This window comes from Gopherus flavomarginatus, chromosome 7 (assembly GCF_025201925.1).
Source record: "Gopherus flavomarginatus isolate rGopFla2 chromosome 7, rGopFla2.mat.asm, whole genome shotgun sequence".
NCBI classification, from domain to species: domain Eukaryota; kingdom Metazoa; phylum Chordata; order Testudines; family Testudinidae; genus Gopherus; species Gopherus flavomarginatus.
In genome coordinates, this window is record NC_066623.1 from 50,010,127 (window position 1) to 50,035,625 (window position 25,499).

The 25,499-nt window shown below is 43.9% G+C and overlaps 1 protein-coding gene across 3 annotated transcripts in view; it reads right to left on the reverse strand.

The window, feature by feature from the left end:
- Window positions 1-25,499, reverse strand: part of MTA1 (metastasis associated 1) — a 179,049-nt gene that overhangs the window by 118,296 nt on the left and 35,254 nt on the right. For all 3 annotated transcript variants that reach the window (XM_050963186.1, XM_050963187.1, XM_050963189.1), the window contains exons 2-3: window positions 14,116-14,183; window positions 2,536-2,629 (exon numbers count right to left, since the gene is read on the reverse strand). In XM_050963186.1, the coding sequence (XP_050819143.1) occupies window positions 2,536-2,629; window positions 14,116-14,183 (162 nt within the window). The remainder of the gene's footprint in view (window positions 1-2,535; window positions 2,630-14,115; window positions 14,184-25,499) is intronic.

The window sequence follows — 25,499 nt, forward strand, 5'->3', positions numbered from 1 at the left end:
GGCAACCGATGGCACGCACGCCAGAGGCGGCACACGAATTGATTTTCAGTGGCACTCACATGGTCCAGGTCCTGGCCACTGGTCCGGGGGGCTCTGCATTTTAATTTAATTTTAAATGGCGCTTCTTAAACATTTTAAAGACCTTATTTACTTTACATACAACAATAGTTTAGTTATATATTATAGACTTATAGAAAGAGACCTTCTAGAAATGTTAAAATGTATTACTGGCACGTGAAACCTTAAATTAGAGTGAATAAATGAAGACTCGGCACACCACTTCTGAAAGGTTGTGGACCCCTGACCTAAAACATACAAATCTCATATCAGTACCATACGAATACATGGACCGAGATGTAATTGTATGAGTACAGAGCAGATTTCATTTCATTCAAACCTGTTACAAACAACATGAAAAAAGCTATTTTGAAGGCAGAGAGCATGCCCAGGTCTAGTTTTACTGGGTCTTTCCAATGACATGATGGCAGTATTCAGAAGTGTAGTACCCAGATTTTTGGCTTCACCATAACTAGGAAGAAGATGGATCTGTAAGGTACATATTTTAATACTTCTGTCAGTACTCATGTCATTAAACAGGTAATTTTTCCTCCTTTAGAGACAGAGGTATCCCTTCACAGTAACGTATTGCATCTCAGTCCTAAAATTTTAATTCACCTAAAAAGCACCCATCCATTGTAGTATTTCAGCTGTTTTGGAAGGAAGTCAGATTTTTATTACTAGTAAATGTTTTTGTTATTTCTTGTTTGACAGAGGACTTAAGTAGATAGCTAGCTAATCTGTAATTTCCATATCTATATTTATGCTATTTTAGAGAAATTCACAGGAAACATCACATACTGGGGAAAAAGGCATGTTAAAATATTGTTAAACTGTTTCTCTAACAAGCGCACAGAATTTGTACTCTATTGATCTGATAGTTAATATATGCACAAGTGAAAATAATTTCTCACTAGATGACATTGAAATGTATGCACATTTCAAAGTGTTTAGTATATTATAAAACAGTAATAGAATATTTAAAGACATAATAGTGACAACCAGCATAGATATTGAAAGATTTTATATTGTAATTTAAGGAAAACCTATATATAAGCTTCTCCCAATTATGTAAACACTTCAGCCACAGTTTAACTACTTTTCTTGTCATTTTCTTGCATATTCCAGAGAGAAAAGGAGTATCTCTCTGGAATATGCAGAGTAACATACTAGAAGAAACTACACATGTAACTAAGCTCCATTGCTGCACTGGGTATCTTATTTTCTTTTTAAATTAACTTCTCTCCAGGTAAGTAGATATGCCACACATTCTGCCTATGAAACTCTGTTATAAACAGATGAGCATGCAGTACTACAAGATGATATATGCATAGTTAGAAGGCTGAAGGGAAAAACTATGGCATAGCATACTGAAGAATAGTTTGTGAGCATGCAGTTAAAGATTGTCATAAGGCACACACTCAAGGGACGCCAAGTGAAAGTTGCATGGACAAAAAAAACTTTGAAATGTCAGAAAGTGCCAATGCTTAATCATGAAACTAAAAATCCTCATCTACTTTTAAACAGAATTATTACAGTGTTCAAATCACTAAGCAGTAGCTAGCTCTCTTCAGACCTCCATCCAGCTGGGAAATTATTAACCTCCTAACAGAGACCATAAATTCAAGACATTGCATAATGGTGGGATGTCCCCAGAACACTATCTTTTAGAAGTTGTACTAAACATGCTCAAAGGCAAATTTGATGATATTCACAATTTTAACTAATTTTTTAAACCTGTCAAAAAACAATTTCTGATAGAAAACTAACAGGCCATTTTTTAATTTTTTCAGATTTCAGTGATTGGCAAACAAAGTATGACCAGTTGTTGTTGTTTAAATGTAAGAAGTATATTTCCCTTTCCCAAGCAACTTAATAGTTGGTAAAAAGAACAGGAGTACTTGTGGACCTTAGAGACTAACAAATTTATTTGAGTAAAAGTTTTCGTGGGCTACAGCCCACTTCATCGGATGCATGTAGTGGAAAATACAGTAGGATGATTCTCTCTCTCTCTTACACACACACACACACACACACACACACACACACACACACACACACACACACACAGACTATGAAACAATGAGTGTTACCATACACACTATAAGGACAGTGATCAGTTAATGACAGTTTATAGCTGATAATAGCTCACCTTAATAGTTGGTATAATTTTCCTCAAATGTTTTCAATGTAATAATAAATGTGCTCCCATTCATACATACACACACACCTGTGACAACCAAATGACACCCAGTCAATTGACTGTTCAACAGGCCTTTGTTTCTTAAATAAAAAAAGGTCAGAACTCAGCCAACCAAATGATACAATTAATTGTTGGTTACTACTTAGTTGCTTAGGATGGGGATCATAAATTTAAATTAACCTAGCTCCAAGATGCTATTTTAAAGATGCATGTATCACCACTTCATCCAACCGTAGAAATTATAATCAATAATATTTTAAAATAAACAAACTTACTTGCATGTTTGTCAGCCAATACAATAAGCGTACTCGATATATCCCTTCTTCTGTAGAAACACACCACCTTTGCTTCCACATTTCCATTGGCCGTCTGTAACAGTGAGTAGAAAAATTATTCTTCGGCATAAATAAAAACCTGGATCTCAAACTACTGAAATAGAAATCCATTCAAGTATTTAGAAATTTTAGCTATAAGTACTCCAATCAAATACATGAGCCCTGCTACGAATAGAATGCATTTCTATAGAAAATGAAACACTAAGCAAATGTTCTGCAGTTCTACAATATGGAAAAATAGAAGTTACCATACCAGAACAGACCATTGTTCTAAATCTCCATTTCTTCTTCTCAATCATGGTCTATACTGGATGATACAGAGGAACAACAACAAGAACTCAAAAGGCTTCTGAGAAATTACACTGAGCTGTACGCAAAGGATGCCAGCAGGAAACTCCTTCCTGACCTCACACCCATTTATCTTGATTGCCTGAGGCAGGCGATTTTAATTAACCTTATCTGTAGGTTAAGCAAGGATTTAGCCAAATGGACTGGATGACCTCATACAGTAATGAAGAAAAAAAAACCTACACAGGATCAGATTTTGATCCTGTCTCAAACGCAGTAGAACCTTATTCCACAAGTGTTCCATTTACTCTAAAACTGATCCAAGTGGCATCAGGTACTATTCAACAGGAGTAAGGAGATCAGAATCTGGTTTTTTCTTTGTAATTCTGCTTCTCCTGCAGAATTATCATGCCTAGGTCTCAGGGCAGCAGTTTCAGTAGGAGAGCAAACCAGCCGCACACTGGGGATTGCTCACTGCCCGAGAGAATAATTTACTACTCCTACAACTTTCCATTCAATTCCTAATCTAGTGGGAAACAAAAGCTACGCCCCCCCCCCCCCAAAAAAGAAAAAGGTTAGCCAATCTAAGTCAGTCAGAAGTTAATGTCTCAAAAAAGTACAATAAAAAAAATAAGTTGCAAAGATAAAAAAACTCCAAAACATTCCCCTTCTCTGTCCCTTCAGAGTTTGAAGGGATAGAAGGAATCCACCAAGTTGATATCACATGCGTAAGGTTCTCCCACCTGAAGAATAAGTAGCTCAAGGGAAGTTCCAAAAAGAGCAACAATAAAAATGCAACAGGCAGCAACACTTTTGTCAATGACAACTATATGAAAGCAGCAAAGAGTCCTGTGGCACCTTATAGACTAACAGACATTTTGTCGCATGAGCTTTGCTGGGTGAATACTCCCTTCGTCGGATGCATGCAAAATGCCTGTTAGTTTATAAGTTGCCACAGGACTCTTCGCAGCTTTTACAGATCCAGACTAACACAGCTACCCCCTGATACTTAACTATATGAAAGAGGGTGAGTTTGTGTGTGTCTCTCTTTTGTTGTTCTTAAAATAAGGTAATATACCTAACCATTTTTGAAGCTGACTGTATATTTCTGTTCGTAACAAACAGATAAAAGTATGCGAGCAAGCTTATTTGCATGAACTCTGAGATCTCAATTCTCTTGTAGACTTCTCCCCAAAATGCCTGAATGAAGAAAACAAAAAAAAAACTTAAGCTACAGTATCCCAGAGCAGTGCATTGATGAGTTCTGCAAGATCTAGATTTAAATCTCAAGGCTGCTTAGACTGGCAGTTTGAGAAACAGGGATATAAAAGCCCACCCAGAAAACCAAAGGTGAATAAGGAGTGCCATTCCCTGCACAAGAAAATATAAGGCCAATATATAAGGTAGCTACTAAAACCTTAATGGTGAAAGGACAACAATCAAGATCTTTAATTGTATCCAATGATCTAGAATTAGAAACATCAAGACAACACTTATTTGCACAAGCACAAATGATCCCAAACAGAGGCATAGAGCTCTCTGGTGCAAGGCTTGAAGACTTTGACCAAGTTTATCTTAAATATTTAACAATTTTGGATTATTCTGAAAATGTGAGGACCCATAATCCAAGCCACAAGATGGCAGATTTCTAGATCTGGGTTGAGAATTTGACCTTCTTTGTAAGACAGGGAGAAAGGAGAAAAGCTTCCCAGGAAACTGCCAATAGATCCAAATACCACACTTGGTCTGGAGCCATTAAGATCTCAAGAATCCTGACGCACCTCTTTTTCTGAGGAAAGTAAGTGTTCATAGTAGTGGAGAAAATGCCTCTCGTCTTGATAGGGATTATGACTTGCGATATGCATCTCCCAGAAATTTAGTTCCCTGACTATTCCAGAGGAAAGATTCAGACATCGATATTGCCGCAACACAAAACAAGTCTACCTTTGAGTATGTCTACATTGGCAGTTACAGCACCGCTCAGAAAGTGCTGAAGGGAAACTGCTGCTGCATTCACACTGTCAGCTGCCTGTACATTAGTGTGTTCACAACTGAGGCCTGGTCTACACTACGCGTTTAAACTGATTTTAGCAGCGTTAAACCGATTTAACGCTGTACCTGTCCACACTACAAGGCCCTTTATATCGATATAAAGGGCTCTTTAAATCGGTTTCTGCACTCCTCCCCGACGAGAGGAGTAGCGCTAAAATCAGTATTACCATATCGGATTAAGGTTAGTGTGGCCGCAAATCGACGGTATTGGCCTCCGGGTGGTATCCCACTGTGCACCACTGTGACCGCTCTGGACAGCAGTCTGAACTCGGATGCACTGGCCAGGTATACAGGAAAAGCCCCGTGAACTTTTGAATTTCATTTCCTGTTTGGCCAGCGGGGAGCTGTGATCAGCACAGGTGACCACGCAGAGCTCATCAGCACAGGTAGCAATGCACTCTCCTGAGAATCGAAAAAGAGCTCCAGCATGGACCGCATGGGAGGTACTGGATCTGATCGCTATATGGGGAGTGGATTCAGTGCTAACAGAACTCCGTTCCAAAAGACGAAATGAAAAAATATTTGAAAAAATTTCCAAGGCTATGATGGCCAAAGGCTACATCAGGGACTCAGTGCAGTGCAGTGCAGAGTGAAAGTTAAGGAGCTCAGACAAGCCTACCAGAAAACCAAAGCAGCAAACAGAAGGTCCGGGGCAGGGCCGAAAACATGCCGCTTCTACGCTCAGCTGCATGCAATTTTAGGGGGCTGCGCTACCACTACCCCACCCCTGTGTGTGGATTCTGAGGTGGGGGTTGTAATCTCAACCATGGCTGAGGATTCTGCGGAAGGGAAAAATGAGGAGGAGGAGGAGGAAGAAGAAGAGGAGGACGACCTTGCAGCGAGCACACAGCACTCCGTTAGCCCCAACAGCCAGGAGCTTTTTGTGACTCAGACAGAATTACCCTCCCAGCCCTCCCAAGCCACTAGCCCAGACAGTGAAGCCATGGAAGCGACCTCTGGTGAGTGTACCTTTGTAAATATAAAACATGGTTTAAAAGCAAGCGTTTTTTAATGATTGATTTGCCATGAGGGCTTGGGATGCATTCGCGGCCAGTAAAGTTACTGGAAAAGTTTGTTAACATATCTGGGGATGGAGCAGAAATCCTCCAGGGACATCTCCATGAAGCGCTCCTGGAGGTACTCCAAAAGCCTTTGCAGAAGGTTTCTGGGCAAGGCAGCCTTGTTCCGTCCACCATGGTAGGACACTTTACCACGCCAGGCATGTAGCAAGTAATCGGGTATCATTGCATGACAAAGCATAGCTGCGTATGGTCCCGGTGATTGCTGGCATCCAAGAAACATCCGTTCTTTATCTCACTCTGTTATCCTCAGCAGAGTGATATCGTTCCTGGTAACCTGGTTGAAAGTCAGGAAATTAATTAAGGGGACAGAGATGGACATTTTCCTACTGGGCTGTTGCTTAAAAGAAATCCTTCCTTGCACGTAGCCAAGTGGGGGGAGGGGAGGAAGGATAGCGCTAAGCTTTTTTGCATTTGGCTAGCAGTGATCTTCCATGATACCAGCCAAGCGGTGGGGGGAAAGGTAAAGCAATCATCCTAGAGAATTGGATGGGGGGTTTGGCTTGTGCTGCTGCATGTTAACAGGAAGAAGCATCAGAGGGCACTGTGTATATGAAGGCTGGAGAAGCCAAAAGACAATGTCTTACCATGTCCGCATGCAAGCTGAATTGTGATGTCCGGACCTGCGTCTGTGAGATCTGTAACACCAGAGCCGCAGGCACTCAATATTAAGATGCAAAATGCGACCTTGTAGTGAAATCACATGTGCTATGTAAGGTGAATAGTGTTGTTCACTGTGAAAGAGTTTAACCATTGTTCTGTAAAATGTATCTTTTTAAATACTTCTCTCCCTTTTTTCCCTCCCTCATGCAGCTGCACATTTTTCAAGCCTCCCTACTCCATCCCAAAGGTTCTCTCAGATAAGGCGGAGGAAAAAAGACCCGAGACGAAATGTTCTCAGAAATCATGGAAGTAAGCCGCAATGAAGGAGCTCATCTGAATGACTGGAAGGACGTGGTAGCAAAGTACAGGAAATATGCCAGTGAATGTGAGGACAGGAGGGACCAACATGAGGATAGGAGAGACGCTCGAGATCAGAGGTGTAGGCAGGAAGATCAGCGGTGGCGGGATGCAACGCTGGAGCTGCTGCATGATCAAACTGATATCCTCTGACATCTGGTGGATCTTCAGGAACAGCAGCAGGGTCACAGAGTGCCGCTGCAGCCCCGTGTAACCACCCTCACCACTCACCATGTTCCATATCTTCCTCACCCAGACGTGTAAGAACGCGTGGGGGAAGGCTTTGTGCACCCGCCCACTCCACCCCAGTGGACAGTCCAACCAAAGGCTGTCATTACATTGAAATGTATTTAATGGCCTTTTCCTTCCCTCCTATGCTCCTCCCAAACCACACCCGGGATACCTTGTCAGTTCTCTCCCTCTTTTTATAATTACTTTTTAATAATGAATACATGATTTTTAAACGATAGTGACTTTATTTCCTTAAGCAAGCTGTAATTGAAGGGGGAGGGTGGGTTGCTTACAGGGAAGGAGTCAATAAAGGGGGGGCATTCGTGAAGGGGAAACAAACACAGCAGTCACACCGTACCCTGGCCCGTGATGAAACTCGTTTTCAAAACTTCTCTGATGCGCACCGCTTCCTGGTGTGCTCTTCTAATCGCCCTGGTGTCTGGGTGCGCGTAATCAGCAGCCAGGTAATTTGCCTCAGACTCTCACCCCGCCATGAAGGTCTCCCCCTTACTCTCACAGAGATTGTGGAGCACACAGCAAGCAGCAATAACAAAGGAGACATTGGTTTGGCTGAGGTCTGAGCGAGTCAGTAATGTGCGCCAGCGCGCCTTTAAATGGCCAAATGCACATTCTACCACCATCCTGCACTTGCTCAGCCTGTAGTTGAACAGCTCCTGACCACTGTCCAGGCTGCCTGTGTATGGCTTCATGAGCCATGGCATCAAGGGGTAGGCTAGGTCCCCCAGGGTAACTATAGGCATTTCAACGTCCCCAACTGTTATTTTCTGGTCTGGGAAGTAATTCCCTTGCTGCAGAAGTTTAAACAGAGTACTGCTTCTGAAGACGGGAGCGTCATGAACCCTTCCTGGCCATCCCACATGGATGTTGGTGAAGCGTCCCTTGTGATCCACCAGTGCTTGCAGCACCATTGAAAAGTGCCCCTTGCAATTTATGTACTGGGTGCCCTGGTGCTCCGGTGCCAAGATAGGGATATGGGTTCCATCTATCGCCCCCCCACAGTTAGGGAATCCCATTGCAGCAAAGCCATCCACTATGACCTGCACGTTTCCCAGAGTCACAACCTTTCATAGCAGCAGCTTAATGATTGCTTTGGCTACTTGCATCACAGCAGCCCCCACAGTAGATTTTCCCACTCCAAATTGATTCCCGACTGACCGGTAGCTGTCTGGCATTGCAAGTTTCCAGAGGGCTATTGCCACTCGCTTCTCCACTGTGAGGGCTGCTCTCATCTTGGTATTATGGCGTTTCAGGGCAGGGGAAAGCAAATCACAAAGTTCCATGAAAGTGCCCTTACGCATGCGAAAGTTTCGCAGCCACTGGGAATCGTCCCACACCTGCAAAACTATGCGGTCCCACCAGTCTGTGCTTGTTTCCCGGGCCCAAAATCGGCGTTCAAAGGGTAGAACCTGCTCCATTACCAGCAGGATCTCCAAAGCGCAGGGGCCCGCAGTTTGAGATAATTCTGCGTCCACGTCCTCGCCTGGCTTTGCAGGTCCCGGTTCAGCACAGACTGCACGAGAATGCCTGAGGTGTTTACAACGTCCACTATTGCGGTATTGATCTGAGCAGGGTCCAGGCTTGCTGTGCTATGGCGTTTGCACAGTTCACCCAGGAAAAAAGGTGCGAAATGGTTGTCTGCTGCTTTCACGAAGGGAGGGGTGAGGCTGTACCCAGAACCACCCGTGACAATGATTTTTGCCCCATCAGGCACTGGGCTCTCAACCCAGAATTCCAAGGGGCGGGGAGACTGTGGGAACTATGGGATAGCTACCCACAGTGCAACGCTCCAGAAATCGACGCTAGCCTTGGACCATGGACGCACACTGTCGAATTAATGTGCTTAGTGTGGCGGCGTGCACTCGACTTTATACAATCTGTTTTATAAAACCGGTTTATGTAAAATCGGAATAAACCCATAGTGTAGACGTAACCTGAGGCACTAGCAGCGGTATTCAGCGCAGTGCACTCTGGGCAGCTATCCCACAGAGTCTCTCTTCTTCTGCTGCCACTTAGAGTTGTGGGAAGGCAGATGGGGTCGCGGGGCAACCTGGGTCCTGTCCTAATGGCCCATGATGCATTGCTTCGCAACCCAGCAATCCTTGTGCTTCCATCCACATTTGGTGCCATCTTTCAACACTTTGTGTACTGTGCGCTCTGCCTCTTTGGTGTGCAGGAATGGATCCTGCACTGTTGACCAATATGCTGCTTGCTCTCACTAATACGTCACGAGTGGCAGTGGAGTTATTCCTTAAACTACAAAGGCAAGAGCAATTTGACATTGATCTCGCCACACGTACTAGCTAGGACATAAGATTTCCTGTGGCATTCACAGAGGTGCTGACCACAGTGGGACGCTGCTTTTGGGCTCAGGAAACAACCGCTGAATGGTGGGATCACATTATCATGCACGTCTGGGATGACGAGCAGTTGGTGCAGAATTTTCACATGAGGAAAGCTACATTTCTGGGACTGTGTGATGAGCTCCTCCCAGTCCTACAGCACAAGGACATGAGAATGAGAGCTGCCCTGCTGTTGGAGAAGTGCATAGGGATTATACTGTGGAAGCTGGCTACTCCAGACTGCTACCGATTGGTCACTAACCAGTTCGGAGTGGGAAAGTTGACCATTGGACTTGTGTTGACAGAAGTGTGCAGGGCCGTTAAACACACCCTGCTCTGAAAAACCGTGACTCTGGGCAACGTGCGTGACATTGTGGATGGCTTTGCACAAATGAGTTTCCCTAACCGTGGAGGGGTGATAGATGGCACACATAATCCAATTCCAGCACCAGACCACCTAGCCACTGTGTACATTAATCACAAGGGGTATTTCTCAATGGTTCTCCAGGCGCTTGTGGGTCACTGTGGCCGTTACACAGACATTAATGCAGGCTGGTCCGGAAAGGTGCATGATGCACGCATCTTTCGGCACACTGGCCTGTTCAGGAAGCTACAAGCAGGGACTTTCTTCCCAGACCAGACAATCACCATAGTGGAAGTCAAAATTCCCACTTGTGATCTTGGGAGACCCCGCCTATCCCTTAATGCTGTGGTTCATGAAGCCACACGTGGGGCACCTTGACAGCAGCAAAGAGTGGTTCAACAACAGGCTGAGCAAGTGCAGAATGACTATTAGTGTGCTTCTGGCCGCTTAAAGACCCGCTGGCGCTGCCTATGAGAGGCTAGACCTGGCAAATGACAATATTCCTATGCTTATAGCTGCATGCTCCATAATACTTATGAAGCAAAAGGTGAAAGTTTCACTCAGGGATGGACTGGTGAGGCTCAGCGCCTGGAGGCTGAATTGCAACAGTCAGAGACCCAGGGCTATTAGAGGGGCACAGCACAGGACCATAAGGATCAGGGATGCCTTAAGGCAACAATTTGAAGCTGAAAGACACTAATATTTGTTGCTACGCTTGGGAGTGCAGTGCTTGTAATGTAGAAGGGGATTGTGACTGGTGCAGACAATGCACTATGAAGGTTTAAGAAAATTGCCTTCTGCTTTGCAGGGCTCCGTTTGCTTTCAATTAATGGAATAAAGATTGCTTTCAAACCAAAACAATTGTTTTTAAATAAAATAACAACTGGAGGAGAGGGAGAAAAAAAAATCAGCCCTGAGGGGGATAGGGGAAGGGAGGGTCTGAGGAGGTGGGGTTCCAGGATGATTAAAAATTTGTGTAAGTCCAGGTATCATATCCAACCTTCTCCTTTGGAGTACAGTGCAGTGGGTATTGTACTTCAGCAGGGCTAAACTGCAGAGAGATGGGTGTTGAGTGCAGTGGGTACTCGGAGTCCACAGTGCTGGACTGTGGCAGGGGAGGAGTACAGATTGGAGCTAGGAGGTTGATAAGAGTGTGTTGGCGGTGTCTGAGGGACACACTGGAAAGAGTTTTGCGACAGCAACTGCAGGGGAGGACTGGCATGGAGCTCCTGGGTTTGCAGTGCTAGTAGCACCTGGAGCGTGTCCGCTTGGTGCTCCATATTTTTTAAGAGACGCTCTATGGCTTCATTCTGGCATGCCACATTCTCCATTCGGTCCCTCTTCTCGCTGTCCCACCATTCCTTCAATTCTTATTTTTTGGCTGCAGAGTGCGTCATGACATATCACACAGAAAGTCCTCTGTAGTTCTTCATGGCCACTTTCTAATTCTGTGCAGCCGTTCAGCCAGCGGTAACAATGAGGGAGGCTGGGCTCCCAAAGTCATATCTGTGAAGCCAAAATGCAACATTTTACAGAAGCAGTATTGTTTGCAACACAGACCACTGATTCAGTTCTTTAAAATACAGCCAGTACTCACAAACCTGTCACTAACTGGCTGACCCCAGGCAAGTGTACATGAGCCACAAGCCCTGCAAAATGATGAGTAGCCACAGGAGCAGGCAAAAATCAGTGTTCCAGGACCATACTGTACACTGGGCACATGGCTCTTGGAGAAAACCAGTACTGTGGGGCAGGGGCCTTATAATCATTACTGTCCCCACGTTTTCCACAAGCTGTGTTCATTATGGATGATAACTTGCTGCTGAGGGTGAGCAGGGAATCAAAGGAGAGTCTTTTCCAAGACTGTGGCTTCCACCCTGGTCCTTATGCAGCTTGCCTTTGTGCAGCAAATGGTCACCCCCACCCCTGCTTCTTCCCTGCCCCCTGTGATAGCAGAGTGGTGTGGGAAAGTTACCCTTAATGGGGCAAGAAACAAAGCAGCTCTGCCAAAACCTGTGGCAGTGGATTGCCAGTATCTCCATGAGAGAGTTTCGTGGAGATATGAGGTAGATTCCCGTGAAGTGAGGGAGTCAATCAACACCCTGTTCCGCCACTCAGACTAGGCATGTGGTGGTACGTGCATCATACAGACACAAGCCTGCTTTCTACAACCCTCCTGCTCCCAACAGCTTGCTTCAGCGATTCCCAAAATCAAAGCCACTTACCAGAGGCATCCTCTCCTGTTTGTGCATCACCAAACTCCGGCAGCTGTGACTAGCTAGCTTCTTCTGAGGTGGAGAAAAGCTCCTGGCTGTATGCCTCTCTGACCTCAGAGCCTCTCTCTGCCTCTGAGTCCCCCTCCCCATCCACATCTTCATCCAGGATTTCCTTCTCCTGGCTCAGTCCACTCTCAACTGGCACGTGAGCCACCAAAGTATCCACAGTGGAGGCAGGGGTTGCAGAGTATTGTGTCCAGCTCTTTGTAGAACTGGCAGCTCGTGGGCGCAGCACCGAAGCGGTGATTTGCTTCCTGCGCCTTGTGGTAGTCGTTACAGAGCTCCTTCACTTTGATCCTGAACTGCAGTGTGTCACAGTCATGGCCCCTTTCTGTCATGCATCGTGAATCTGTCATTAGGTATAATTCCCACAGCTGGAACACAGCTGGTAATGGACAGCCTCCTCTCACCAAATGCTGATGAGGTCCAGCTGCTTGGCTTTGCTCCAGGTCTGGTGTGTGGAGCAGGCATAGTCACCTGGAAAGATACGCTGAGACCACTGCATGTATCACTGAGCAAAGAGGAAGGGACTTTCAAAATTCCCAAGGAATTTAAAGGGTGGGGCTCACATTTGCTCACCTGACGGCAGGGCAGTTGAGTTCAAACTGATAACCAGAGAGGCAAGAACAAGCATTGTGGGACACTTCCCATAGGCCAATCGCACTGCTGTATTCAACCAGGGTGTCTACACTTCCACTGTGGCGCTGTAGCCTTGGTGCAGAAAGCTCTACCTCTCACTGAGATGTTTTTTTACAGCGCTGCAACTTTACAGTTTCTGTGCACTAAGTGGGTTGGCAGTATGTATACCTTGGGAGTTACCACACAGAAAGCTGCTTTACTGCCCAGAAACTTGCTAGTGTAGACAAGACCTTTGATAACCTCCTCAGTATGTGCTAAATGTGGTTATCACTGTATCTCCCATGGAAGGGACACAAACTTCCTCCACAGGAGACCTGATACCAAAAGGGAGTGATTACAAGGATGACCTGGACTTCACATCCACTACTCCAGATTGCAAATCTACAGGTAACTTTTGAAGGATACAACAAAGCAGCTTTAAAAAGGACAAATTTCCCCACAACCACTGAATTTCCTTAGCCAATCTCTGATGGCAACTGGATGATTTGGGTCCAACCCCAAGAAGATGACACCAAGTTCCCTCTGCACAGATTGCAAGGAACTGAATAGAATTGTACTTGGAGTTAAATCTAAAATGATACTGTTTGGTAGGGACAGCAGTTGAGGGTTTCAGAACAGGCACTCTGTGTTGATATTCATCCTCAGTACCAAAGGATTCAGATACCTTTCCCTAGCCCCTTTATAACCTTTCATCTGTTATACTGGAATGGCAGTGCCTATCATGCTGCTTTTTCATCTCCAAGCAAGAAGGAATGTTCGGAGGACTAAGAACACAAACAATACACCAGCTCCAGGGACCATGAGAAGAGAAAGATTTCAGCTGGTTGACTTGAGGACCTGATCTACTTCTTCCTCATAAAAGAGGCTCCCAGGGTGATTAAACCACAAGGCTCTTCATCCTCTCCCCAAGGTCATATTTCATCTTTGGATCAAACAATCACAGCACCAAGAGTTTAAGAACTGCAGACTAAACCTTGCCTGACACGCCAAAGTGGGAGGGTAAGGTCACCATCAGGATGACTTTCAGTTGGTGTTCTCTGGCATTTGTAGACAGCACATGACAAGCAACTCTTGAATGAGTGACTGACCCCAGATACTCCATGCAATGATCAGGTGGTATATTTTGTAGTTGCTTGCAATTTAAAAAAGATACTGCAAATTATTTCAAATGGATAAAAAGGGAGGTAAAGTAGATGAAGTTATTTCTCTTCAAATATCAAAAACAGCCAACAGTTTCAGACACCTGGGAAAATATATTAGCACTGCATTACCTTATTGAGTTCTTCTATTCTTCGTATCAAGTAAGGGTTACTTGAAGAATTTTCAAAGTAGACATAATCTGAAAAAATACAGAAGAAAACCAGAAAAGTTAAGTATCTTTTACTCTAAGTATAAACACTTGAAATAGCATTGCTTAAAAAACCCCAAATACACAGAATGACACTGCACTATTTTCATTTTAGCAGAAAGCATAGTTCCAGTGACCCATCTAAAATCCAGTAATTAAAGAGATGCATAATCATAATCCAGTCTAACATCACTTAACATTTAATATAAGAAACCAGTATTAATGACATTTGAAGGCTGTAAAATCCCACCCTCAAAATGGGATAAGTTACAAAAGAAGTTCTCTTGCCATCTGTGCATTCAGAAAGCAGTGTTTAAGATACTTCCCTGCGAAAGACCATGTCCCCACATACAAGTCCCTTTACTTTCCTCTTCTTTTCTTCCATATCAAGTTCTAATTTCTTGTCCTTGCCTTCAAGACTTGGCTTAATTCTGTTCCCCAGCCTGTCTCATCCTCTCTCCTATTTGCTTCACCTATGAATAACGCCTCATTTCTCTCGTTCTCTTTATCTCTGATTCTTATTTACCCTTATTTCTATGCCTGAAACTGCCCCTGTCCACAGACACCCTCTCCTTACTAATCTCTCACCAAAATTTGTTTCTTCTGTAAATCCCATAAATATAAGACGTCAGTAAAAGTGCTGTCACCATGCATATGACTTAATATTAATCCCTCATGGGAGGGTGGCATGGGAACTCATAACTCTGAGATCAAGTAATAATATCCAGCTCTTATAAAGCACCTTTTCATCAGTAGATTCAAAGCACTGAATAAAAGAGGTTAGTATCTCCATTTTACAGATAGGGAAATGGAGGCACAGAATGAGACAGTGACCTGACCAATGTCAGACAGTGGGCCAGTGGCAGAGCTGGGAACAGAGCACAGGTCTCCTTTGTTCCAGTCCAGTGATCTGTCCCCTAAGCAAAACTTCTGGGCACTGAACATTTAGAGAGTTCAAGACAGGAACTGTCTTAAGACCTTGTAATTTAAGACAAAATATATGAAAGGTGGGGGAATGGTATACAATCAAATATACTTAATTGTTATATGCTCCTACTTTAAGTTTAGCAATTACATAAATATACTTTAACTGCTGGTAAGACAGTGAGCTCTCTCACCAGCCCACACACCAAGGAACACTTGCCAGCTACAGGATTCTAGTCCCCCTTTTTTCAGGGTGTTGACTTTATTTCTTCAAAAGAAAAACACTCTACACAAACATCCCACACACAGATGGAATACAAGCTGTCAGGAACAGTATCCCTGATGATGTCACAGCACAACTGGCTGCGGAGCTCTGTGCCTTTATCCTCACACACAACTATTTCAAATTTGATGACAATATGTATCTTCAGATCAGTGGCACCGCTATGGGCACCCGCATGGCCCCACAATATGCCAATATTTTTATGGCCAACCTGGAACAACGCCTTCTCAGCTCTCATCCACTCACGCCCCTTCTCTACCTATGCTACATTGATGACATCTTCATTATCTGGACCCATGGGAAGGAGTCTCTGGAAAAATTCCACTACGATTTCAACAGCTTCCACCCCACCATCAACCTCAGCCTGGATCAATCTACACAGGAGGTCCACTTCCTAGACACCACGGTGCAAGTAAGTAGTGGTCACATTACCACCACCCTATACCGAAACCTACCGACCGCTACGCCTACCTTCATGCCTGCAGCTTCCATCCTGGGCACATCACACGATCCATTGTCTACAACCAAGCACTGAAGTACAACTGCATCTGCTCTAACCCCTCAGACAGAGACCAACACCTATAAAATCTCCACCAAGCATTCTCAAAACTACAATACCCGCACGAGGAAATAAGGAAACAGATCAACAGAGCCAGATGCGTACCCAGAAGGCTCCTACTGCAAGACAAACCCAAGAAAGAAACCAACAGGACTCCACATCACATACAGTCCCCAGCTAAAAACCCTCCAATGCATCATCAGGGATCTACAACCCATCCTGGACAATGATCCCACACTTTCACAGGCCTTGGGTGGCAGGCCAGTCCTCGCCCACAGGCAACCTGTCAATCTGAAACATATTCTCACCAGTAACTGCACACTGCATCATAGTAACTCTAGCTCAGGAACCAATCCATGCAACAAACCTCGATGCCAACTCTGTCCACATATCTACACCAGCAATACCATCACAGGACCTAACCAGATCAACCACACCTTCACCAGTTCATTCACCTGCACGTCCACCAATGTAATATATGCCATCATATGCCAGCAATGCCCCTCTGCTATGTACATCGGCCAAACTGGACAGTCTCTACACAAAAGAATAAATGGACACAAATCAGATATTAGGAATGGCAATATACAGAAACCTGTAGGAGAACACTTCAACCTCCCTGGCCACACTATAGCAGACCTTAAGGTGGCCATCCTGCAGCAAAAAAACTTCAGGGCCAGACTTCAAGAGAAACTGCTGAGCTTCAGTTCATCTGCAAATTTGACACCATCAGCTCAGGATTAAGCAAAGACTGAAATGCTTGCCAACTACAAAACCAGTTTCTCCTCCCTTGGTTTTCACACCTCAACTGCTAGAACAGGGCCTCATCCTCCTTGAATGAACTACCTCATTATCTCTAGCTTGCTTGCACACACACACACACACACACACACCTGCCCCTGGAAATTTCCACTACATGCATCTGATGAAGCAGGTATTCACCTACGAAAGCTCATGCTCCAAAACCTCCGTTAGTCTATAAGGTGCCACAGGATTCTTTGCTGCTTTCACTTGGCACATGTTCATATCAGTTATGCTCTTTTCCCTGACTTGGGTCTCCTGCAGGGACCAATCTACTTCCTACAGCAGGACACTCCACACACTGTCTGCCTGGACCCAAGTTGAGCCCCTCTGCTCCCTTTTCCTTCAGGGTCAGCTTCCAACAGGATTACACTACTCAGGCCCTCTTCCTGAGAGTCTCCTATAAACTGGGTTCTTTCCCTCCACCTAGACGACCTCCCTGCATTTTTCCTTAGCAACTGAGCTCTTGCTCATTTTTAGGAAGACTAGGTAATCTTCCACCTATCACCTGATCCCTAACCTCTGTGGGAGGCAGTGATTAGTCAGAGATGGGATTGGGCCAAACTTCCCTTAAAGGGCCAGCCATCCTGTGATACTGGCCCTCTGTCCAGCTATTAAGCATTAGTGGATTTCTTGTCCAGGTCCAACTAAAGTAGCTCTTGATATCAATCTACTAAATCTATGATGCAAGCAGATCCAAAAGGAAGTTGTGTTTCGTCTATATTTAGATTAAGCTCAACAACCCCTCAGGGAAGGAACCAGGTCTTACTCAGCCCTGAGCACGCTGACAGGACCTGCCATGATTATATGTTTGTTGAGGCAATGGCACTTACATAGTTAGAGCTGAGAATTGTTTTCAGTTATAAGCCTGACTTTGGCCCCCATATTAAATTCTCATAAAAATGGTCTGTAATACCAGAGTTTCTTCTCTTTTCCCTCTTGTTCAAGGGGAAAAGAAGAGTACAGAGGCTCTCTGCCTCTGGAGTGAGACATCAATGATGCGATGAAATTCCCTGCTGCAACAGTAATCTGGGCTGAATTCAGTGGGCGCAAGGGTAGAAAAGAATAGGAGAGCATGCTCGGGCTTCACTGAACTGAACTCTGGTCCCACAACATTCTGTCTAACTGCCCACAGTAATGACACTCAACCGCTGATTATACAGGTCTGCAAGTTGTCTGAGGCCACGTCCAGACTAGGAATTAAAATCGATTTTAGATACGCAACTTCAGCTACGGGAATAACGTAGCTGAAGTCGAATTTCTAAAATCGAGGTACTCACCAGTCTGGATGGCGCGGCATCGATGTCCGCGGCTCTCCGCGTCGATTCCGGAACTCCGTTCGGATTGATGGAGTTCCGGAATCGATGTAAGCGCGCTCGGGGATCGATACACCGCATCCAGACTAGACGCGATATATCGATCCCCGAGCAATCGATTTTAACCCGCCGATGCCGCGGGTTAGTCTGGACGAGGGCTGAGTGAAAGGAGCAGTGATCAGTGCAATGATTCACTTGTCAACCAATGGATGCTGGAAAACGGTGGGGAGTGCTGAGCTAATAAATCAGTTGACTAGACCCCCTTTCAGCAGCTAGACAAGAGTGGGGTATTCTGTAGTCCATGAACCAGTGCATCTCCACTGAAGTCAGCAAGCATGCACCGGAGTACTAAGGCAAAAAAACAGGGTCTAGTCTTTCAGATAAAGTTACAGAGATACAAAATGCGGGCAGGACACCTTGACAATGCAGGGCAGTATTTTCATCTGTGACTTTGCATTTATGTGATGACAAGAGTTACAATGCTGCATGGGCTCAACTATCACTAAACGCACACACTTTGTGTTGCATAAATGATTAAAAATCACGATGGACTGTAAGGACACCACACCATGAAATCAAAAAGCGTATCTTCAGCTCTTTAGGTTGGCTACCATTATCTTGGCATGAAGGATCGAGGACTGAACCCTCTTCCTCACTCTGCAATAGCTACTTCCTCTTTAAATCTTGCATCTATTCAGAGTTAGCAATGGACAAACCTCAAAAGTCTGTAGTTTGTATTTGGTTTGGAAAAGGATGCAATGTTTGAATCTTATCTGTATTATTTGAAACCCAAAGTGTCATTTTTTAAAACACAAGAAAGCATATTACATGAAGTAGGAGCGAAGGGTTAAAATGACTATGACTAATTCTAGAACAGGCAATCTGAAGGAGTTTAGCACTTTGCAAACATTAAGAATTAATGGAACAATAACTAAATTAGAGGAAACCACCCCCACAGCAGAACTAGTGAATTCTCTTATGAGGGGGTACGCACTGAGTAGCGGTGAGGGATGTGCATGAGTGTGTATCTGCCACACAGCTCTCGTAGGCTCAGACTTGAAAGTCAGAAGGGATCATCATGATCATCTAGTGCAGAAAGTCAGACATTGCAGGCCACAGAACCTCATCCACTCCTGAAATAATCCCCTAATCTCCGGCTGAGTTACTAAAATAGTCAAATCATGGTTTAAAGACTTCAATTTACAGAGAATTAATCATTTACTCCAGTTTAAACCTACAAGTGACCTATTCCCCATGCGGCAGAGGAAGGCAAAAAAACCCCCAGTGAATCTGCCAATCCGCCCTGGAGGGAAATTCCTTCCCGACCCTAACTATGGTGATCAGTTAGATCCTGAGTATCTGGGCAAGACACACCAGGTAGATACCTGGGAAAGAATTCTCTGTAGCAACTCAAGAGTCCTCCTCATTTAGTGTCCCATTTCCAGCAGTTAGGGATTTTTACTATTGGCAGTCACCAATTGCCTACAATGGCATGTGAGCAATCTCCTCCTACCATCCCCTCCATAAACTTATCAAGCTCGGTCTTGAAGCCAGTTAGGTTTTCTACCCCCACTGGTTCCCTTTAAAAGGCTGTTCCAGACCTTCACTCCTCTGATGGCTAGAAACCTTCACCTAATTTTGAGCCTAAACTTGTTGATGGCCAGTTTACAGTCATTTGTTCTTGTGTCCACATTAGCGCTTAACTTAAATAACTCCTCTCCCTCCCTGGTATTTATCCCTTTGATGTATTTATAGAGAACAATCATATCTTCCCTCAGCCTCCTTTTGGTTAGGCTAAACAAGTCATGTTCACCAAGTCTCCTTTCATAAGGCAGGTTTTCCATTCCTTGGATTATCCTAGCAGCCCTTTGCTGCACCTGCTCCAGTTTGAATTCATCTTTCTGAAACATGGGAGACCAGAACTGCACACCAGTATTTCAGACGAGATCTCACCAGGGCCTTGTATAATGGTATTAACACTTCCCTGGCTCTAATGGAAATATCTCGCCTGATGTATCCTAGGACTGCATTAATCTTTTTCATATTGATGGCTCATAGTTATCCTGTGATCAACAAATAGACTTAGGTCTTTCTTCTCCAGTCACTCTCAACTAAGTCCCCAGCTTATAGCAAAAAATCTTGTTGTTAGTCCCTAATGCATGACCTTGCACATTGCACTATTAAATTTCATCCCATTTCTATTACGCTAGTTTACAAGATCACCTAGATCTTCTTGTATGATATTCTATATTGGCTACATCTCACAACTTTGTGTCATCCGTAAACTTTATTAGCACACACACCCACTTTTTGTGCCAAGGTCAGTAATAAAAATATTAAATATGACTGGCCCCAAGACCAACCCCTGAGGAACTCCACTAGTAACCTCCCTCCAGGCTGACAGTTCGCCTTTCAGTACAACGCGCTGCAGTCACCCCTTTAATCAATTCCTTATCTGCCTCTTAATTCTCACATCAATCCCCATATTCTCCAGTTTAACTAATACTTTTCCATGTGAAACTGTATTAAATGCCTTACTGAAATCCAGACAGATTAGATTCACTGCATTTCCTTTGTCTCACAAAGGAGACTTGTTAGGGCTATGTTGACTACTTCAGAGAGAGCTTCATGATATGGGGAAGGGAGGAATGATTCCTTTCTCCCTGTGCCCCCCACACAACTAGCTGCCATTCACCCCAGTTACTTGACTGGCTCAGCAATAGGCTAAGGATTTGGGTCTAAGTGCAAAGAAATTACATTCATGAATTCTAAAACTGAAAATCTGAGAACACAAAAGTAAATAAATGTCAAAGTTTTCATATGAACACACAATCTTAACTCCACCCCTGTATAAGTAGGTATTACAAACCTTCAATTACATTCTGCATACTATATCTCAAACAATAGAATGTAAATTAAAATGACAAGCTTAATTGAAAAATTGTAATAATGTGCATCTAATACAAGAACTTACTACAAAAACTGGCATGGGTAAATAGAATATTTTTATCATTAGAAATTACAGACTTGCCAAAAGCTAGCGTAGAGCAGCCACTAACAGTTTATGGTTGCAAATATACCAGATACAGGATTTCTAGTTTGTTTCTTTTTTAAACTAATACAAAATGTATTTGAAGTGGACAGTACAGCACGATTTACAAGATTATGATAAGTATCTGTAACCAAATCTCAGCATCACCCACACTAAAGACTACAGATAGATAGTGTGCCCTTTTTAGTGGCTATGAAAAGGTAGATGGTGGGTAGCCACCAAGCATCAACAGTAACAAACTCTCTACAGATTAAATACTCACTAGGGGGTATGTTTAAACCATTGCACCAAAACATTAGCAATACCATAAAGCTTTTGTTTGCTAATAGGTCTTAGATTTCGACTTTAATTTATATACACACACCAAACGCTTACCATACATATTTCAAATCAGTCTCACACACATTAAGTGGCCCACCACAAGTTAAATAGGTGAAAATAATTGTGATCCAGTCCACACTACTGAAGCTTCTTGGAAATATTTATATTATTTTAGCCTTTTTTATTATTATAGAGTATTACAAATCAAGTAAAAAAAAGTCCAAACAGAGATTGGAACAGCATTCACATTCTCTCAATAGCTCTTAAGATCTATACATTTCCAACTAGAGTAGAAATAGTCTTACAAAGACACACTTCAGTGATCTCATTATAAAAAAATTAAAATTCAGTGAGTTCTCTCTTAAAATGGTGCTTTACAGGGTGGGGGACTCTTGTAAAGATGAGTTACTCTTGCTGGTGCATCGGAAATTATATACACATAATGTGGTTAAGTTCCCACAGCCTCTCTTAGGAATTGAGAGAGATTAGGAAACAAAGCTCCTTTTCCACATTATACATCAATTATATGTATCTTCCAGAACACTGGAAGGAAAAGGGTGGGGGGGAAATGGAGGGTTGACAAAGAAAAAGAAAAGTTTCAAAACTAATTAAACTGGTCACATCAATAAATTATCTCTCACTACTTTAATGCTATAGGATTACTTAAACTACTGTATGTTTCCTTCCCAAAATTTGCACAAAGGGTGCAGTATTTCCTTATCACCACCTGCCCAACTGCCACCATTTTCAGAAAATTGTATCTGTAGATCATAGAATAATAGGGTTGGAAGAGACCTCAGGTGGTCATCTAGTCCAATCCCCTGCTCAAAGCAGGACCAACGCCAACTAAATCATCCCAGGCAGGGCTTTGTCAAGACGGGACTTAAAAACCTCTACGGAAGGAGATTCCACCACCTCCCCAGGTAACCCATTCCAGTGCTTCACCATCCTCCTAGTGAAACAGCATTGCCTAATATCCAATCCAGGCCTCCCCCACTGCAACTTGAGACCATTGCTTCCTTTTCTGTCATCTGCCACCACTAAGAACAGCCTCGTGCCATCCTCTTTGGAACTCCCAACTTCAGGTAGTTGAAGACAGTTATAAAATCCCCACTCACTTCTGTTATGCAGACTAAACAAACCTAGTTCCCTCAGCCTCTGCTTGTAAGTCATGTACCTCAGCCCCCTAATCATTTTTGTTGCCCTCCGCTGGACTCTCTCCAATCTGTCCACATCCCTCCTGTAGTGGCGGGGGGGGGGGGGAGAAGGGGACCAAAACTGGACACAATACTTCAGGTGTGGCCTCACCAATGCTGAATAGAGGGGAATAATCACTTCCCTCGATCTGCTGGCAATGCTCCTACTAATACAGCCCAATATGCCATTGGTCTTCTTGGCAACAAGGGCACACTGTCGACTCATATCCAGCTTCTCATCCACTGTAATCCCCAGGTCCTTTTCTGCAAAACTGCTGCTTAGTCAGTCAGTCCCCAGCATGTAGCAGTGCATGAGATTCTTCCTTCCTAAGTGCAGGACTCTGCACTTGTCCTTTTTGAACCTCATCAGATTTCTTTTGGTCCAATCCTCCAGCGTATCTACCTCTCCACTCATATTATCGTCATCTGTGAACTTTCTGAGGGTGCAATTAATCCCACCATCCAGATCATCAATAAAGATGAACAAAGCCGGCCCCAGGATATCCCCTGGGGCACTTGACTTGATACCGGCTGCCAACTAGACATCGAGCTGTTGATCACTATCTGTTGAGCCCAACAATCAGATTTCAATCCACTTTATAGTCCATTCATCCAATCCATACTTCTAACTTGCTGGCAAGAATAGTGTGGGAGACCATATCAAAAGCTTTGCTAAAAATCAGGATATATCACAGACCTTGCTCTTTGGATAGGGGGAAAGCAGTGTATCACAGAAGGCAATCAGATTGGTCAGGCATGACTTGCCCTTGGTGAATCCATGTTGATGGTTCCTGATCACTTTCTTTTCCTCTAAGTGCTTCAAAAATTCCTTGAGGACCTGTTCCATGATTTTGCCGGGGACTGAAGTGAGGCTTTAGTTCCATAGGTTCTCTACTTTCCCTTTTTTTAAATATGGGCACTGTATTTGCCTTTTTCAATTGTCTGGGACCTCACCCGATCGCCACGAATTTTCAAAGATAATGGCCAATGGCTCTGCAATCACATCATCCAACTCCCTCAGCATCCTTAGATACTCACAAATGGACAATGGAACATTGGGAGCCTAAAGGTTCTGACACACTTGAGAAAATATCAGTTGGTCTGACAAAGGGGAACGGCAGGGATAAAGCACTAGTACAGAGCTTCTCTCTGCCCCTTCTAGTCAGACCTCCTGTACAACACAGGCCAGAGAACTGCCCCACAATAATTCCTAGAGCATATCTTCTAGAAAAGCAGCCAATCATGACTTTAAAATGGTCGGAGATGGAGAATCCACCATAACCCTTGGTACATTTTTCTAGTGGATAATACTCTTACTCTTAAATAGGCACATCTTTCCAGTCTGAATTTTGTCTAGCTTCAACTTCCAGCCATGGGAACATGTTATATCTGTCTCTGCTGGATTGAAGAGTCCATTATTAAATGTTTGTTCCCTATGTAGCTACTTATAGACCAGGGTAGGCAACCTATGGCACACATGCCAAAGGCAGCACACGAGCTGATTTTCAGTGGCACTCACTCTGCCCGGGTCCTGGCGGCTCTGCATTTTAATTTAATTTCAAATGAAGCTTCCTAAAATGTTTTAAAAACCTTACTTACTTTACATACAACAACAGTTTAGTTATATATTACAGACTTATAGAAAGAGACCTTGTAAAAATGGTTTTAAAAAACAGTATTATTAGCACAAGAAACTTTAAGTTAGAGTGAATAAATGAAGACTTGGCACACCACTTCTGAAAGGCTAGCAAACTCTGTTATAGATTGTGATCAAGTCACATCTTAACTTTCTCTTTGATAAGCTAAATAGATTGAGCTTCTGACCTTTAATCATGCTCTTAGGTCTCTCTGAACACTCTCCAATGTTTCACAATTCAAGATGAATGGTGGATGCCAGAATTGGGAATAGCATTCCAACAGCAGTTGCACAAGTACCAAATAGAGAGGTAACCTCTCTACTGCTACTCAAGTTTCCCCCATTTATGCATCCAAGGATCACATTAGCCCTTTTGGCCACAGCGTTGCACTGGGAGCTTATATTTAGCTGATTATCTGCTACAATTCCCAAATCATTTTCAGTGACAGAAAAAAGCAGTGTGACTTCTCAAGTAATACAAGAGGAAATCGGGCACTTCAGATAGGAGAGACCAAGTATTCTGGCCTACTGGCTTTACCACTTACTGCCCTAAACATAGAACACATCTACCAGATCTGTGCTCCATGAGAGTAACAAATGTAGAGCAGAACGACAGGGAGTCTTTCCTGAAACACGGGCTACCATAAACACATAAGAACAGCCGTACTGGGTCAGATCAAAGGTCCATCTAGCCCAGTATGTCTTCTGACAGGGGCCAATGCCAGGGGCCCTAGAGGGAATGAACGGAACAGGGAATCATCAAGTGAGGACATGAGAAGTCTGAAGGGAAAAGCTCAAACTTGCAGATGGAAGCAGGACCAAAGAACTCTGAGGGGAGACTGCGGGGTGAGGAAAGTGGACAGTGGAAGCAGGTGACTAAGAGAACCAGGCAGAGGAAAAGATGGGCTAGCGAAGGAGAAAGAGAGCTCAGGAACAGGTTTGCGGAGTCCGAAAATAAAAGTGCACAGCAGGTGGTCACTGAAGGTGAAAGGGCAAGGAAGAAGAGAAGAGCAGCTAGTCCTATAGGAAAAGGGGAAGAGTCAATGGAGACACCACCAAATATGAGCCCCAGCAGGATACGGGATGGGTTGCGGAGGACTGCAAGGGCAAATAGGAATTGAGGAGACTTGCAGCCAGAGAGAACAGGGGATAGACTGGAGAATAGCACCATCACCAGGAAAAGGAGGTCTTCGTGACTGGGGACTCCTTACTGAGAAGA